The sequence below is a fragment of the Lemur catta genome, chromosome 16, assembly GCF_020740605.2.
Source record: "Lemur catta isolate mLemCat1 chromosome 16, mLemCat1.pri, whole genome shotgun sequence".
NCBI classification, from domain to species: Eukaryota; Metazoa; Chordata; class Mammalia; order Primates; family Lemuridae; genus Lemur; species Lemur catta.
Genome location: NC_059143.1, coordinates 1,629,580 through 1,647,171, shown reverse-complemented (window position 1 = coordinate 1,647,171; position 17,592 = coordinate 1,629,580). Strand labels below are relative to the sequence as shown.

General features: G+C 53.4%; 1 protein-coding gene across 2 annotated transcripts in view; it reads right to left on the bottom strand.

Annotated features, from left to right (window-relative positions):
- The window catches only part of RASGEF1C (RasGEF domain family member 1C), a 107,455-nt gene that overhangs the window by 25,483 nt on the left and 64,380 nt on the right, over positions 1 to 17,592 (bottom strand). The window contains exons 2-4 of one of the 2 annotated variants that reach the window (XM_045527715.1): positions 7,605 to 7,783; positions 7,361 to 7,483; positions 6,136 to 6,273 (exon numbers count right to left, since the gene is read on the bottom strand). In XM_045527715.1, the coding sequence (XP_045383671.1) occupies positions 6,136 to 6,273; positions 7,361 to 7,483; positions 7,605 to 7,781 (438 nt within the window). In that variant the 5' untranslated portion in view covers positions 7,782 to 7,783. Of the gene's footprint in view, positions 1 to 6,135; positions 6,274 to 7,360; positions 7,484 to 7,604; positions 7,784 to 17,592 lie in introns of those variants that run through there. The other variant, XM_045527716.1, reaches the window with a different exon arrangement.

Genomic DNA, 17,592 nt, shown 5'->3' with positions numbered 1-17,592 from the left:
GCCCCTGAGCTCATCAGCTCGTAGCAAATGTCACCCCCAGAGGTGGATTCAACCCCCCAGGAGCCAAGGAGTTGGCCTGAGTGCTGGCAGAGGCAGCGTGGGCGGCTGGAAGCCAGGCCTCTGGCAACCAGTGCGCCATCAGCTAGACAGCTCGTGCCCAGAAGCCTCAGAAAATAACCGGTGGTGAATAGTCAGAACTGTCAGGTAATTAAGGTAGGGTGCGTTTTCCTTCATGCTCTTTTGAAACACACAAACCTGCAGCATTCTGCAGGTGTGGCCTCTGGCATGCTGGCTGTGAGGGACTGGGGGCCTCGACCATTTCTTGGGGCCTCTGAGAGGCCCAAGGGGCCCTGCTGCTGTCGGAGAACTGCGGTGCCCAGCACTCTTGTGATGGAGGTGGCTCCTGCCCAGCCCTTACAGCAATGCATCTTTGAGAAGCAGCCACAGGCAGCTGTGGTAGAGCCCTCAGGACAAGAGGAAGGGGACAAGAGGCTGCTTAACCCTAAGCCCATGTCGTGGGGTCAGACCAGAAGGGCCTGCGGGCTAGCTGGGCATCGAGTGGGTAACCTGACCTCTGGCTCTTCTGCCTGTTGCCCATCAAAGGAATGGCCCCTCTCAGCAAGGCTGCACGCCAAGATGTGGTGAGCATGCTGTCTCCCAGGTTGTCATCTGACTTCTGGGAAGATGGGGAATGGGGTCCAGCCATGCCAGCCCTGAGGGCACGGTCAGCCGCCTGTGAGGCCCACCCCTGCATCACCCTCCAGTCTTTCTCCCCCACACAGCCAGGGTCCCACAAGCAGCTACACTGGCCACGTGTCCTCGCCTCCCACTCACTCCTTGGCCACCCCATCTGGGTGTCACTCGCATAAGACCCTATTGTCACCATAGCCAATGGCCATTTCTCAGTCTGCATCTTCTTTGGCCACCTCCACCCCAGCCTCTTGGTTGCTCCTGCCTGTCTTCCTATCCTGGTCCTCCTGTCTCAGTCTAGACCTCTCTTCTCGCTCTTTCCTTTGTTCTTGGGTGTTCTGGTTCATGTCCACAGTGTCATTTGATGTGCATGTGTGGACAGTGCCCACATTTATACATGCAGCATCCCTTCTGATCTCCAGAGCCACAGGACATGGCCTACCTGGACCCCTTGCTGCACACAGATGTCCTGCTCTCCCCGCCCAGGGCCAGCCTCCATGCACACAGGCTCGGAGCCCCCTCCTCCCCACTCTCTGCCTCACACTCCGCCAGGCCTCACCTGCCCTCTCCATTTCATTTTCTTCTATTTTCACGGGTCTCCACCACTGTCCCTGTGGTCCAGGTCACTGTTGTCTCCCTGGTGGCTGCAGTGGCCTCCCCAGTGGCCCCATTGCATCCATAACAGCTTCTCTCCACTCTGGCTACAGAGTGGTCTATTCGAGGTGCAAATCTGATCACTGCCTCCCTCTTCCTTAGCTACCTCCATGGCTTTTGCAAAGACAAAAGCCCCAGTGTGGCTCTAAGGCCTGAGGTCAGCTCTGGCCACGCTCAATGGCTCAACGTAGCCCTTGCTCCCTGACTGTGCTCTGGACACAGGTCACTCTTCCACCCCTTTGACCCCTTCTCCCCCCACACCCCCCATGTCCTGGGAGGGCCTGGGCATTGTTTTCCCTTCTGGCATGTGCCCCTTGACCCCTGGACCAAAGCTCAGGCACCGTTTCCCCAGACAGGCCACTGGTGCTCAGAGCACCACGCCCTTCTGTCGCACCACCTGTCCACTTCATGGCTTTAGAGCCTGCAGGGAGATTATTCTATTCACGTGTGTCTCCTCTCCGCAGACCACACGCTGCACTCAGACAACAGCGGGCTGCTCTTTGCTCCTCCCAGCATGAAGCGCAGGCCTGGCCCGCGGGAGGTGCCCACGCACAGCTGCTGGGTGGGTGACCAGCACGGCCTCACTGCCGACAGTCAGACATTCTCCCCACAAGGGTGTCAGGGCAGACTGCAGGGGCCGTGCCACAACCCAGGGTGCCGTGCATCTGTGTCTGTCCCTGCAGAATCATGCGATCGCCCTTTTTTAATGCAGGTAATTTAGCAGGACTTGTCTTATTGAACCAATATTCATTCCTAATAATTATTTCCTGTTTGCTAATTCAATCGGAATATTTTCAGTGGTGTTAACTTAAGCTTCTCTGTTTGTTCTTTCCCGAACCTTCCGCTCCCCCTCTGATGTGGGGATGGCATTTGCCCTTCTCTTCGACTTCCTCTCGTTTCCTGATTTCTACACTCTGTGGGTAGACGCTTGGAGACCTAAACCACTGAGAATGTCAGGGCACTGCCTGTTGCTTCGTGAACCCACGTCTGCAGAGCGCCAGGATGTGCCCCGGCGGCACAGCACCTCGCCCTCCTGCCTCGCTGGAGCCCTCTCTCCGAGGACCGTAGCTGGGGAGGGGTCCGGCAGGCTGCGGGGTCTGGAGCTGTCTTTCCATCTATTTCCACTGTGCCATCTGCTGCATGCACAGAGCTGGGTGTGAGGGCAGAAGTTGTCCAAGTGTGGCCTGGGTGGTGGCCACGGCTCTCCAGGTGTCTCCAAATTCTCTTGGAGTGGGCGTTTCACAGCTAGAACCACCTGTCCCTGGCTACACAAGTGCTGGCCCCTGTTCTCTGAAGTTCTTGAAAACTCCCTCCTGAGCAGCCAGGGCTGGCATCCTCCTGGGCTCAGCACATCCTGAGCAGGCAGGAGCTCATGAGGCGCCTGGGGCTCTGCTCCTTCTGCCAGCTTGTCCTCTGCATCAGTGTTCTGCCACTTCTGCCCTCGGAGGGAGCCTTGGAGCGTGGCGTCAGTCTAGCAGACAGTCCACGAGAGCAAGGGGAGAGAGGACCAGTCCACAGGGAGGGGCTGTCGAGTCAGCCGTGTCCCAGAGCTGGCCCAGTGCGGCTGGAGCACTGCTGTCCTCCTGTCCTTTCTCCCATACCCGGGGCTGCCACTCTCTGGGTCTTCCCCGGGCTCCCCCAGCCTCTCTCAGCCTTGGCACTGGCCCCCCTGAGCTGTAACTACTGAGTCCAACCCAGTGGGAGGCCCCTCAAGGGCAGGGCTGGCCATGGCACAGCCCTGGGTCTCCTGCCAGCTCAGGGTGGCCCAGAGCGAGCGTCTCAATGCAGCGTCAGATGCTGGGAAGGCTTCCATGGGAGTCCCCAGAACCCACAGTCACGGAGAGTGGCTTCCTCAGCTCTTCTCCCAGTTTTGCTCCCAGCTGCTGAGAGGTGGTGGGGAGCAGGGGGAGGACACGGCAGCGGGGCGGTGGGAAAGAGGTTCTGATGGAGGAGCCCCTCAGCCCTGGCCCTGTGCGTCTCCTCCATGTCCCTGAGCTCTGCTGTTCTCACAGCCCTGTGAGGGAGGAATTATCACCTCCCTTTTACAGAAGGAAATTTAAGGCTCAGAGAAGTTAAGTAACTTGCCCAAAGACACATAGCTCTGAAAACACCTGTGCTCATCTCATTACCTTGTGCCCAGAACTTTATATCCTTTGATCCCATCTCTGTGTGAGAAATCTTTTGAAAGATAATGCTGAAGTATTTTTGAATCAAAAGATATAATGTCTATGGTTTGCTTGCAACAAATTTGTGGGGAGGGGAAAATGAGTGAGGGGATAGAAGAAACAAGTTTAGTAAAAAGTTGGTAATTGTTGGAGCTCAGTGATGAGTACAAAGGAGTTCCTAATTAGTATTCCTTACATTTGTGTATGTTTGAAATGTTTCATAATAAAAGTTCCATAAAAGTTAAAAAGTATGCCCATATGCCTGAATTCTGGGAATAATTCGTTTCTCATTATAGCTCACATTTGTCTAGTGCTGAAATGAGAGCACACATGGTTTCAGGGACCCCTTAATGTAAAGCTGTGCAGTGGGGACAGTCATTATCCCCGTTTACCTGATAAGGAATCTGAAGCTCAGAGCAGCAAAGCCCTTTGCCCAGGGTCATGGCGCTGTGGTTTCCGAGTCTTGACCTGGGCAGGCTCAGGTGCTCTAAGTCCTGTGGACCCGACCTCATCAATCTGGTTCTGTGCTCCTCCGTGCTGTGTGGGAGGGCAGCAACCTGCAGTCTACCTGCCACCATGCCATGTAAAGGGCCAGTGCCCGGAGGACTTCCTTTTCTGGTGGGTGCTTTTTTGTGGCAGGGCAACTTGGGGATACCGAAGACATCAGGAAGCACCCCTGGCCGGGGCCGGGGTGGGGTAGGGGGTCTCCTATTCTAGTCCACGCCACACAGCCCTGGTGACAGGCCTGACAGGTTCTCAGGGTTGGTGAGGAGCCACTGGCTTCCCAAGGGGAACCAGCTCCAGACTTACACCAATCCCCCACCACCCAGACATGGTTCTGCCAACGCCAGGCAGATCAAATAAGGGAGGATAATCCTGTATTGTCATATGACTTAGACCTCACTGCTGTTGAAGACCTGGGGTGTCCCCCTGCGGGAAGGGGGAAGGATAAAGCAGGAGACTGGGCTCTCAACCCTTTGCATACCCTCTATCCCACCCGCCCACCTGCCGTCCCCACACCCATCTCTCCTCCACTCACGTGCTATCACACACCTCCGCTTTATACAGTGACCCACCCACAGATCCAGCAATTCACTCATCTATCCTTTCTTCCTTCTAACATCCACCCACTCACCCATCTACCCACCCATCCATCCACCCACCTTCCCACCCACCCAGCCACCCACCAAACACCTTTCACCTGTGCTCATCTCTGCCCACATGCTATCTCCCCTCTATACAGTTAACCTACCCATGGTCCCAGCAATTCACTCATCTGTCCTTCCTCCTTCCTTTCTAACACCCACCCACTCACCTTCCCATCCATCTAGTCATCCATCCACCCATGTACCCATCCACCTTTCCTACTTTTCTGCCTCCTTTCTTTCCATTAATCTTTCCACATCTGCTCACCCCATACATCCACCTGCCTGTGCAGTTACCCAAACACCTGTTCCTTCTACACCATCCATAAAAGGAGCCAGCTGTCCACCCAGCCAGTCAGCTGGCACCCACTCTCCCCAATCCCCATCTATCCAATCATCAACTCTTCGCTGACCCTGTTCTGTGCTGTATCCTAAGCCAAATGTCACGATCCTGAGATGGCTTTATGGCTTCCTATTGCCCAGCCTGCCTTAGCAGTTTTCCTTTGCCTTACATGCAGCTGGTTCTGCCATGTCCAGACCCACTTTGGGGCACATCAGTAGGTACCAGCTTGCCATGTTCAGTTTCTTCCTAGGGCAACTGACATGTCCCCCACCCATGTTCTCTCCTTCCAGATAATGCAACACCAATGTTGCCCACAGCGTTATTTGGGGATGCTGATAAACCTGCCCCTTCTAAATATTCCAGAAGACATCTGTCGCCATAACCTTGGGGGCTGAAGATTTTTGTCGTCCTTTCACCCATAAGGGAAGTGGGGCTTGGAGACCCTTAAGTACTCTCCCCATAGCAGGACAGCCAGGAGACAGAGGGGGTGCCAGTTGCCGAGGCACCTCATGCCCAGTACACCTGCTGCTTCCCAGCCACTGGGGTGTCCCAGCACTAGGGCCACATTTACCTGTCGTGTGGTTTTAGCTGCAGGGGCACCTCTCCTCGTCTCTTCCCCTAGCCTGCAGGATTTACAGCTTACCCCTGGGGGCCGAGAGGGTCCCGGAGAATCTGCCCCGTCAGTGAGTGGTCCTTATCCACACCACTCTTGTTCTTTGGTTCATCCTGCAGAGCTCTTTTCCTGCCCCTGATTTGCAGGTCCTTGCTCAGGTCAGAGCACTGACCACCAGCCCAGCCCTGGACATGGCGCTGGGCAGGAGGAGGGAGATCTCTGTGACAAAAGGCCCAGGATGAAGGCCGAGCCATACCAAGAGCCCACCAGTGGGGCTCCCCTCCCCCACCATCGGATGCCTCCGTGAGAGCAGTCAGGAGAGAGGTCAAGGGCCAGGCCTGCACCCGGAGGCCTGGACCCCTCCCCGCTCTGCAGTGCCTGATCCCTCAGGGGTCGGAAAGGGGCTGATTCTGGAGGGCTGCAGTGTGCAGTGTGGGGGACAAAGGCTCTGAGAGGCGGCCCCAGGAACAGGCTTGGCCCGGGTGAGCGTGCAGAGAGCGAGCGGCCCCGCCCGGGATCGCCCACCTCGTCACAGGGAGCGATGCGGCCCGCCACGTCCTTCAGGTGCCCGATGGCCGACTCCTCCTGGAAGTCCCGCGGGAAGGTCTCGGTCCACTCGGCCACCAGCTGCAGCAGTTTGGGGCCAAACTTCCGCACGCGGGCCTGCAAGGCAAGGCTGCGAGGGGCGGGCCACTGCGTGCGGGAGCCCGGGGCGGCGCCTTGGCCCTCGCTGCAGCCATTGCCCGGGCAGGCCTCGTGCCTGCTCTGCGCCTGGCCGGATGGGCACCGGGTGGCAGTGCCGACCCTGCTGGTTCCCACATGGAGTAGAGGGGCACAGACGCTCATTTGGGGTGGGGCCATCTGCGTCTGCCTGCCCAGCTTCGTTCTCCCCTTCTGCGTCTCCATTTCCCCCGGGACTCCCTCTCCCTCACTCCCGCCCCAGGGGCGGGCCCAGATTAGTGCTGGCCAATCAGAGCACCGCACGCTTCCATCCTGCACAGTGACTGGCTCACAGGTGGCATGTGACCTAGGCTTGGCCAACGAGGTTGAGACTCTCCCCGGGCCTGTGGCGACTTGCTCTTCCGCGTGGTGGGAGCGGGTAGAAGGCGAGCCTGGCGCCGCAGGCCGCTGTCCCCGCAGGAGCCCAGCGCTGAGCCGGCAACAGGGCGTGGGAGGGAGAAGGACCACGGTTCAATGCTGTCTGTTGAGCTCGTGGAGCCTGCGGTACCTGAGACCTGAATGTTACCTGAGCCAGACGTCCCTTTGCTTTAGGCCAGTGGAAGTCGGGTTTCCCTCACTGTAACAGCAGGGCCGACTGCCAAGCCAACAAATAGACAGTGGCAGCCCACAGGGTCCGCCAGGAATGGAGGAAATGTCATGGGGACCATGGGAAGGCTGGGCCCTTCAGCGGGCCCCACGGGGAAGGGAAGGTGGAACAGGGGTGCTGGTGGAAGGAAGCCCAGCGGAGGCTGCGGGGGCCTCCCAGGCCACAGACGCAGGGTCCTACTGGCCGGGCTCCCGGTACCGGGTCTGGGCTAGATGTGAGCTCAAGGGCTCCCATAGGGCATCAGAAAACTGGAGGGGAGTTAAAGGCCCCTGCTGGGTCCCTTCTGGCTCTGGATCTCAGCAAGTCAGAACCCCCCTATGTAGCCACCCTGTCAGAAAAACAGGGACAATCACTGCCTTCATGAGTGCATGGCAGGGGGGTGCTGGTATAGTCAGAAGCCCCTCGGCCTACCCTGCCTCTCACCTTGTCCAGCACCGGCTTGTCCAACTCTTGCTGCTCGATGCACAGGTGGCAGACCCGGGCGAGGAGCTCCTGGGGCTCGATGAAGAGGCGAGAGCTCAACAGGAAGGTGAAGATGTAGGCTTTCTGAGGGACACATGAGAAAGAGGGCACACTCTCAGGAGGGCATAGGGAGGGGCATGTCTCCCAGCCTGCCCCTCCCCATAGGCTCAAGGCCACTCCCAGCCGTGTGTCTCACTGTGCCCACCTCGGGGTAGTAGTCGGCTGTGGGTACCAGGTGCTGGATGAGGGTTTCCAGGGAGGCTGAGGATGGAGCTCCGTCCAGGAGGGGCTGCCTGGCCTGCTCGCCATCTGTGGGCTCGGCAGGGAGTGGGCTGAGGTTGCCTGGAGTGACCATGCTGGAGGCGCTCAGTGTCTGGGGCATGCCTACCTGTAATGGCAAGGAGTGGCGGGGGCACACCTGAGCTGGGGCCTGCTCAGACTGGGTGGGCTCTGCCTCCCACAGTAGCTTCTGTGCCCGCTTGAGTCCAGGGATCATTTCCTGGGAGGGTTTCCAGGGACCTTGCAGCACAGCCTCCATTCTCCTCCTTCTTACAGCCCCTCAACTCTCTCTCACCTCTTCTCTCTTCTCAGCTTCCCATTTAGGGGCAGGCCCCTTCTGGAGTCTGCCTCCTCCCCACCCCCCTGCCTCCACAAAGGTTGACTTGACACACCTGAATGATCAGGATATTCCCCGCTGCTGCTGCCGCCGTAAAGACTGGTTCAGGGATCGGCCTGATCCAAACTGGGGGGCCTCAGGTACACTCCTAGAACTTCTGTGGCACTTGGAAGATCTCTTCCCCCTGGGGTCTCTGAGCTGGTACAATGTAAGCCCAACACTGATGGGGCCATCTTGGCACCATGAGGGGTCAGGAAAGTGGGCACGCTCCTGAGGACAGCATTGGAGACTTTGGATCCTGCTGTGCCTGAAGCTGATCTATGGACTTCTGGCATTCTGGGCAACCTGTCCAGCCTAACCTCCTAACATTCCCGGTTGTACACTTCTTTTTAAGAGATGGGGGTCTCACTATGTTGTCCAGGCTGGGGTGCAGTGACAATTCACAGGCGCCATCATAGCACACTATAGCCTTGAACTCCTGGGCTCAAGTGATCCTCCTGCCTCAGCCTCCCAAGTAGCTGGGACTGCAGGTGAGCGCCACTGTGTCCAGCTATCATGATGTGTTCTTGGTGCCAGCCATGCACTCTCCTCCAAACACCTTCTCCAACTCTGAGCCACTGCATATATTGTTCCCTCCCACAAGAAGTCTCTCCCACCATCTTCACTCCCACCTCCCTCCAGACATAGGTGAAATGCCTCCTCCTTGGTGGCACCTTCCCTGCTTCCCTGCAGCATTGCCCCCAGGCCACACTTGACCTCTGGTGAACGCCAGCAGATTCCCCTTGTCAGCTTTCTTGGTGCCTGGGGGCACTGCTGTCAGTGCCTGGCGCTGCTGTCAGTGCCTGGCGCAGAGAAAGGCCAGCTGCAGCTGTTTTGGTGTCTTCTCCACCCAAACCTCCTTCAGGACATGCCAGAGCATGTCCTCTGTGAGCTGGCACTGAGTACACACATGTGCAGGGAGCCCACACCTGCTCCCTGAGGCTCTTCCCCTTATCCCTGTGGGCCAGTCTTCCTTGAAAAGGTGAGGCCTTCACATCACTGTGTCTTGCCCACGTTCTCAATCACAGTGTCCTGGGCGCACCACAGGGTCTTCCAGGGACTCTTGAGTCTCCCCTGCTCATACCACTCCTGCTGCCCTGTGGCAGGGCAGGGCCAGGCTGCCCCCTGGCCCCGAGTGACCCTGCCCTGGGAGTAGAGACAGACAGATGTTGGGGTCAGAAGGAGCCCCTCAGAGGGCGGTCCTGTGGGCGTGTAGGTGTGGGAGGTGCCGGGACTGGGTTACAGCCTGGGGAGGGCTCAGGCGTCAGTGTGGACAGTAGCCTGGATAGTCCTGGCCCTGGGGCAGCCACAGCTTTATTTTCACCTCTGTGGCACTCCCTAAGTGGTCAGTTTTCAGCCGATGAAGCTGTAAAATTTCACAGAACCGCCTCCTGTCCGCCCGTTCAGGGCTGCAGATGCTTAGCGGAAGGGCAGCCAGCTGTGGGGTGGGTGCGGCCGGGCCTGACACCCAGGGCCGGTGCTGGAGCCCGATTCCAAAGGACAGAAAACTTGCAGCCTGGTAAGTTCTGCTCTCTCCTGCTGGACACCTGGCACCTGTCCACCCTGCAGCGTTGGGCCTGCCCCAGATCCCAGTTTAGTTTTCTCGAAGACAAGACAATGGCAGGAGAGGGGTGAGTCTGGGAACCTCTCTGCAGGGCAGGGTGGTCTGCCAGACAGTGGGAGGGGCCACAGAGGGCCTTTCTGAGGGAGGCCAGGGTGTTGCCACTTCTAGAGACAGAGGGAAGCTCCCGAAGCACCTCAGGGCCTAGTCTGGAACTGGGTGCTGGGTGTGGGGTGCTGGGCACATAGGGGCGGGGACAGTGTTCAGATCCAGTTCTGCTCTGGAGTGACTAGCTCACATGGGGGCTGGGGCGGTGGTGGTTGCAGAACCATTGTGACCCTCAGGGATGCTCAGAGAGAGGCTGGGCTGCTGGTGGCCCTCTGACCTCCAACCACCCGCGGTGTCACCAGCTGGACCGAGGCCTGGGTCTCAATGAACGGGCTTGGCCTTATGCTGCAGTGTCTGGTTTCCTCCTGCTGTTGCCAAGGGGCATCAATTCATGCATGTATGCACGGAGCAGCTCCTGGCACTGTTCCAGGCACTGGGGACAAAGCACAACTTTAAGGAGCCACTGCAGGGAGGAAAAGCTGTGTAGAGACTGTCCCACTGGAGGATGTGCCAGTGAGGAGAAAGGATGTGCCAATGACAACTCCTGTAGCTGGATGTTCCTGGGAGACCCCCCAAGAGAGGGTGGGGGCTGCCACCAGGGGGCTGCCCGCACCAATCCTCTTGCCCCTCCTTACAGGCAGGCCGGTGCAGACAGCACCAGGTGGGTGTCTACCCTTGGCCTCTGCATGAGGACAGCTGGGGGCGCAGAGGACCCTGCTGCCCCTCCACCCACCTTGGACAACCCAGCCTCCTCCTCCCACCAGCGGGGGCTCCAGCCTGCCTGGAATACAGGGAGGGGCTGGGGGCGTGAGGGTCTGCACTGAGGACTGAGGGCAGGAAGGAGTCTGCACAGAGACACGCCAGGCAGAGGGACCCCACGTGCAGAGGCTCAGTGGAGCTGGGGGCCGATGTGGTGTTGTTACAGGCACGGGTGCTTAGGTGGCAGGAGCCAGGGAGTAGCTCCTGGAAGGATAGCAGGGAGCAACCAAGTTGGGGATGCGGGAATGTGCAAGGGTGGTGGGCACATCACATTCCTGTGTGCGCACAAACAGCCATGTGACTTGCCCCCAACCTCACCCCTGTGTGGCCCTTCCCGTAAGTAAGTGCTTGCGTTAGTTTCTGGCCTATCTTTCTACAGCTTCTTCATGCAAGGACAGGAAATATAAATATATATTCCCCCTTTTCTGTTTTTATGTCAAAAAAAGTAGCATATTGTCCACACTTTCCCCTGCTGGGCACTTTTCACTAATGATGCATTTGGGGATCTTTCTATGGCAGGGCAGAGCACTTTTTTGGAAACCACCTCACAATATTTCATTGTTTGGATGTGCAGGAGTGATTTTTATTTTTATTTTTTTCCTGGAAGAGCAAAGTTGTGAAGAGGAGTAATTTTTAAAAGCCAATGATGAAGCAACCCAAGTGCCCATCAATGGCAGAATGGATAAACAGAATGCGGCCTGTCCATACAGTGGGGTACTATTTGGCCTTAAAAAGGAAGGAAGTTCTGACACACAGCACCTGTGGATGGACCTTGACCACCTTATGCTGAGTGAAACAAGCTAGTCACAAAAGGATAAATACTGTAACTCCACTTGTGTGAGGGACCTAAAGCAGTCAACTCAGAGACAGAAAGCAGAGCGGTGGTTGCCAGGGGCTGGGAGGGTAGGAGCTTGGGGAGTTGGTGTTCAGTGGGTACAGAGGTTTAGTTTTGCAAGATGAAAAAACTTCTGGAGATGGATGGTGGTGATGGTCGCACAATAATGTGAATGTACTTAATGCCACTAAATTGCACACTTTAAAAATAGTTAAGACGGTAAATTTTATGTTATGTGTATTTTAATAAAATTTTTAAAAAGCAAGTGATGCTGGGAAAATCATTTATTGTTACAATTTCCCCTGAAAGTCCTTTAAATGATCAGTGAGTTTCCCAGTCTGTGTTTTTGAGAACACAGCCCGAGTGATGCCCCTGGCCTGGGGGCTGGCGCAGCGGGGACAGCACAGATGGGTTCTCAGCCCGCCGAGCCGTGTCTCCAGAGCCTGGCTGGGCGCATGTGGCCCAGCGTGTGAGAAGGGGACGTGTGCACGGTCTGGTCCCGGTGGGTTTCTGCTTTACACCCGTGAACGAGCAGGACTTAGTGCAGCGAGCAGCGCTGCCAGGCGCGCTTCGGTGGCCCCTTACGCACCACTGGGCGGGGGGCGCACTGTCACAGTCCCTCTAATTGTACCAGGATTTCGCTCAATGGGCCAAGAGCTTTATGTTTGCTAGTGTCTGTTTAGCCTAATCCAAGCCTCGGAACTTTGCCCCAAGAAAATAATCTCAGTGGGGAAAGCTGTGGAAAGAAAGGCATTTGCTTCGGTCTCAATTCCCGGCAGCGAACACGGCCGGGAGTTGCGGAGAACAGAGGGGACGGCGGGACGATCGCGCACCCGCTGGCGGGGCCGCCGCTGCCGAGAGGGTGGCTGCGAGCGCTCGGCCGCACAGGACGCGGGCGATGTCACTCACGCGGGTGGAGACTACGCGGGGCTGAGAACGCATCAGTGATGGCCGCATTGTCTCAGTGTCCCTCCTTCCAGCTGAGGGGAGAGCTCGGTCATCGGGCGGAGACGTGGGATGGCAGACCCCGGGAGCTCCTGAACAAGGCTGTGGTGTTGCCGCCCCGGGACGAGGTCACCGATGAGACACTGGAAATGCCTTGCTCGGGCATGAAACCGGAAGTGGCTGAGCCAATGCCCGCCGTTGCCCTGGGCACGAGCTGCTGGCGGGGTTTCCCCTCCCACGGCTCCTAGTCCTGCTGCCCAGCCCCCACCCGCCGGCATATCTGGGTCCCCGCGGGTTTGTGTCTGCAGGCCCCAAGTCTGGAGGTCCTGTGGCTCCTGCAACACCGGAGACAGCCGCACAGGCTGTGAGGGATTGGTCTCCAGAGAGACAGGCTGGCACAGGCGAGGGACCCCGGCGAGCCACCCTGCAGCGGGGCTGCACTGATGCCCGCGAGCGCCTGACTGGGCATCCTTCCTCTCTCCGCCGCCCTGCAGGCCCAGAGCTCACCCTGCTTGGGCCTCTGGCACAGGCAAAGTTTCTAGGGCAGAGTGGCTTAAGCCTAACTCCTCTCTGGGGCACCGGGAAACGCGTCTGCAAGGACAAGTCATGATGGTGGTTGGCTTATACGGAAGGTGCAGCCCTAGAGGACAGACTGGTTTGCGTTCCCCTAATTTTGACAGAGATGTGGGTACTGGAAACAGCTAACTTTCATCTGCCCCTGACCGTGCAAAACGTACTCAAGAGGCTGCCAGGGCCCTGCTGCTCCTCCCCGGCGAGGGCTGGGAGAGGGTGGCCGGGCCTCGGTGATGAAAGCCAGCTCTGCTGGGCTCTGCGGGGCTGCCCCCATGCTCAGACCTTCCAGGGTAAGAACCCCTGGACCCCTGACTTTTAAGTTTCTGATTTTAAGGGTAGCAATTAATTCTATTTTTAAAAAAAGCCACCATGGGGGCCACACAGTGGGCCAAAAGCACATTTAGATATGACATCTCTAGCTCCCAGGTGGCAGTTCACAGCCCCCATTCCGCTGGGGTCCCCATAGCCCCCAGCATCAGTGGCTGGTGTAAAAAAATCTGCAAAAATGGAAATCCATTGAACCTACAGAAGAAAAGCGTGTGGCTGCTCAGTGCAGCATCTTGCGGTCTGGACAGAGATAGCCAAGGGGACAGAGGCAAAAGGTGTTCCTGGAGGACCCCATGAGCTCTGACAAATGGCCTCACGTGCTGAGAAGAGGGAAACAAGCCCCCTCTTCAGCTTACAGAGAGGAACCAATAAGACTGAGTATGCGAAGCACCCAGCACAGTGCCCACCATGGAGAAGAAAGGCCACCAAGGCCAGCGCTCCCCATAGGAGCCCACCACCTGCCAGGGCTGGAGCCACAGCACAGGCGGCCACTGGTCCAGCTGCTAACCATGGCTCTGCACCCAAAAGACTCACTAACTGGACTCCCCGGCTCACTAGGGTTTCCATGCTGCCGCATCCTGGACAACCCTCTGCCCTCCTCCACCCCTGCAGCTGGAGCTTCTGAAAGCAGCTATCGACCGCTGCTGGAAGTTATTCCCACCAAGCTACCCTCAAAGGCTGCAGGAGGCCCATAACACCAAATCGGAGCCACTTTTGCCCTTGCCTTAATAAGTAGCAGAATTTTACATGTTTACACATTCTTGTCCTTTCATTTGTTTACCCTCTCCTGTTATATCTTTTAAAAAATTGTGGTAAAATATACTGAACATAAATTTACAATTTTAACCATTTTAAGTGTACAGTTCAGTGGCATTAAATACATTCACATTGTTGTGCAGCTGTCACCACCATCCATCCACAGAACTTTTCATCTTCTCTCCTGAAACCCTGTATCCATGAAACAGTAACTCCCCATCCTCTCCTTCCCCAGCCCCTGGCAACCACCATTCTACATTCTGTTTCTACACATTTTAACTATTCTAGGTAGCTTATATAAGTGTAATCATAAAATATTTGGTGTTTTGTGTGTGTCTGGCTTATTTCACTTAGCATGTGAAGGTTCATCCATGTTGTGCAGCATGTGTTGGAATTCCCTTCCTTTTTGAGGCTGAATAGTAACCCCCGTACATGTAGACCACATTCTATTCATCCATTCATCCGTCAATGACATTTCTGTTGTTTCCATGGTTGCCACACTGTTTTGCACAGCAGTTGCTCCATTTTACATTACCACCAGCAACGTAAAAGGGCTCCAATTTCTCCACATCCTTGCCAACACTTGTTGTTTTCTGTTTTTTTTTTCTTTTTTTGATAACAGTCATCTTAATGGGAGGGAAGTGGTATCTCATTGTGGTTTGGATTTGCCTTTCCCTAAAATTTAGTGAGGTTGAGCATCTGTTTATGTGCCATTTGTATATATTCCTTGGAGAAATGCCTGTTCAAGTCTTTTGCCCATTTTTTTTCAAGCAAAGAAAATTTAAGTCAAAGAATTGATTACACAACGGAATGTAACTACTGGCCCTTCTAGGGCTTAAGGAACAAAAGAGAAGGGGTGGTCTTCTCAGAGCTAGAAGATCAGAGTGTCCCAGTTCTTCTGGGACTTCTAGTGTGGCTGCTGCTAGTACCTCTGAGGGAACACGAGGCAACCAGTTCTGAGAGTCCTCTTTTGCCCATTTTTGAATGGAGTTGTTCGGCATTTGTTACTGAGTTTTAGGAGTTCTTCATATGTTCTGCATTTTAATCCTTCATTAGCTATGTGATGTGCAAATATTTTCTCCCACTCTGTAGGTTATCTTTTTACTTTGTTGATCATAGCCTTTGAGGCACAAAAGTTTTTCATTTTCATGACATCCAATTTTGTTTATTTTTTTCTTTTGTTGCCTATGCCTTTAGTGTCATATCTAAGAAATCACTGCCAAATCCAATATCATGAAGCTTTCCCTCAAAATTTTCCTCTAAGCATTCTACAGTTTTAGTTCTTACATTTATGTCTTTGATCCATTTTGAGTTAATTTTTGTATATTGTATTAAGTAAGGCTCTATCTTCTTTTTTTACCATGTAATATGCAATTTGCCCAGGAGCATTTGTTGTGAAAGCGTGTCCCCATTCAATGATCTTGTCACCCTTGTAAAAATCATTGGCAATACATGTGAAGGTTTGTTTTTGGGCTCTCTATTCTATTCCATTGGTCTATGTGTCTGTCTTTATGCCATTATCACACTGTTTTGATTACTGTAGCTTTGTAGTAAATTTTGAAGTCAGGACGTTTGAGTCCTCCAACTTTGTTCTCTTTTAAGATTGTTTTGGCCATTTGAGATCCTTTGAAATTCCATATGAATTCTAGAATAGAATTTTCTGTTCTGCAAAAAAACAATTTGGATTTTATTGGGATTGTATTAAATCTATAGATAGCTTTGGGTAGTACTGACATCTTAACAATACTAAGTCTTTCAGTCTGTGGACATGGGACGGCTTTTTTCCACTTATTTGTCTATTCCCTAATTTCTTTTAGCAACATTTTGTAGTTTTCAGCATACAAGTCTCTCATCTCCTTGGTCAAGTTTATTCCTAAGTATGAGTTCGTAAGTTTGTTCTTTTTGATGTTTTTGTAAATTGAATTATTTTCTTTTTTTTTTCTTTTTTATTTCAGCTCTTCATGGGGGTACAAAAGCTCAGGTTATATACATTGTCCGTGTCCCGCCCATCCCCCTGAGTCAGAGCCTCAGGCGTGTCCATTCTCCAGACAGTGCGCCTGGCATTCACCATGTAGTCATACCTCCATCCCCTCCCCCCCTACCTCCCCGAGTCAGCACATTCAAGCATGACCATTCCCCAGACGGTGCACAATGCATTCATCATGTAGGCATGCATCCATCCCCTCCCCCTACCCCCGTCTCAGTCTGATATCCAATTGGTATCCTTCCCCAGTGTGCATTTAGGTGATGATCAGGGAAACCAGTTTTCTGGTGAGTACATGTGATGCTTGTTTTTCCATTCTTTGGATACTTCGCTTAATATAATGGGTTCCAACTTTCTCCAGGAGAACCAAAGAGATGTCGTATCATCGTTATTTCTTATAGCTGAGTAATACCCATGGTATACATATACCACAGTTTACTAATACATTCATGGATTGACGGGCACTTGGGTTGTTTCCACATCTTTGCAATTGTGAATTGTGCTGCTATAAACATTTGGTACAGGTGTCTTTGTTATAGAATGACTTTTGTTCTTCTGGGTATATGCCCAATAATGGGATTGCTGGATCGAATGGTAGGTCTACTTGAATCTGTTTAAGGTATCTCCATAATGCTTTCCACAGGGGTTGCAGTAGTTTGCATTCCCACCAGCAGTGTATGAGTGTTCCTGTCTCTCCGCATCCACGCCAACATGTGTTGTTTTGGGATTTTTTGATAAAGGCCATTCTCACCGGAGTTAAGTGATATCTCATTGTGGTTTTGATTTGCATTTCCCTGATGATTAGGGATGTTGAGCATTTTTTCATACGTTTTTTAGCCATTCTTATATCTTCTTTTGAAAAATTTCTATTCATGTCATTTGCCCACTTTTTGATAGGATTGTTTGATTTTTTCTTGCTGATTTTCCTGAGTTCTAAATAGATTCTTGTTATCAGTCTTTTATGTGATGTGTAGTATGCAAAAATTTTTTCCCATTCTGTAGGCTGTCTGTTTATTTTCATGACTGTTTCTTTGGCTGTGCAGAAGCTTTTTAATTTAATCAGGTCCCATTCATTTATTTTTGTTGTTGCTGTGATTGCCTTAGGGGTTTTCTTCACAAATTCTTTGCCTAGACCAATGTCTGTAAGAGTCTTTCCTACATTTTCTTCTAGAATTCTAATCGTTTCCCATTTAAGGTTTAAATCTGTTATCCACCGTGATTTGATTTTTGTGAGAGGTGAAATCTGTGGGTCCTGTTTCAGTCTTCTACATGTGGCTATCCAGTTTTCCCAGCACCATTTATTGAATAGGGATTCTTGTCCCCAGAGTATGTTTTTGTCTATTTTGTCAAAGATTAGATGGTTATATGAGGATGGTTTTATATTTGAGTTTTCTGTTCTGTTCCACTGGTCTGTGTCCCTGCCCTTCTGCCAATACCAGGCAGTTTTAAGAACCACAGCTTTGTAGTATAGTTTGAAGTCTGGCAAATCAATACCTTCCATTTTGTTTTTATTGCTTAAAATTGCTTTTGCTATACGGGTCTTCTCTGATTCCACACAAAGTGTATAATTATTTTTTCTAAATCTGTGAAAAATGATGTTGGTAATTTAATAGGAATTATATTGAATCTATAGATTACTATGGGTAGTATAGACATTTTAACAATGTTGATTCTTCCAATCCACGAGCAT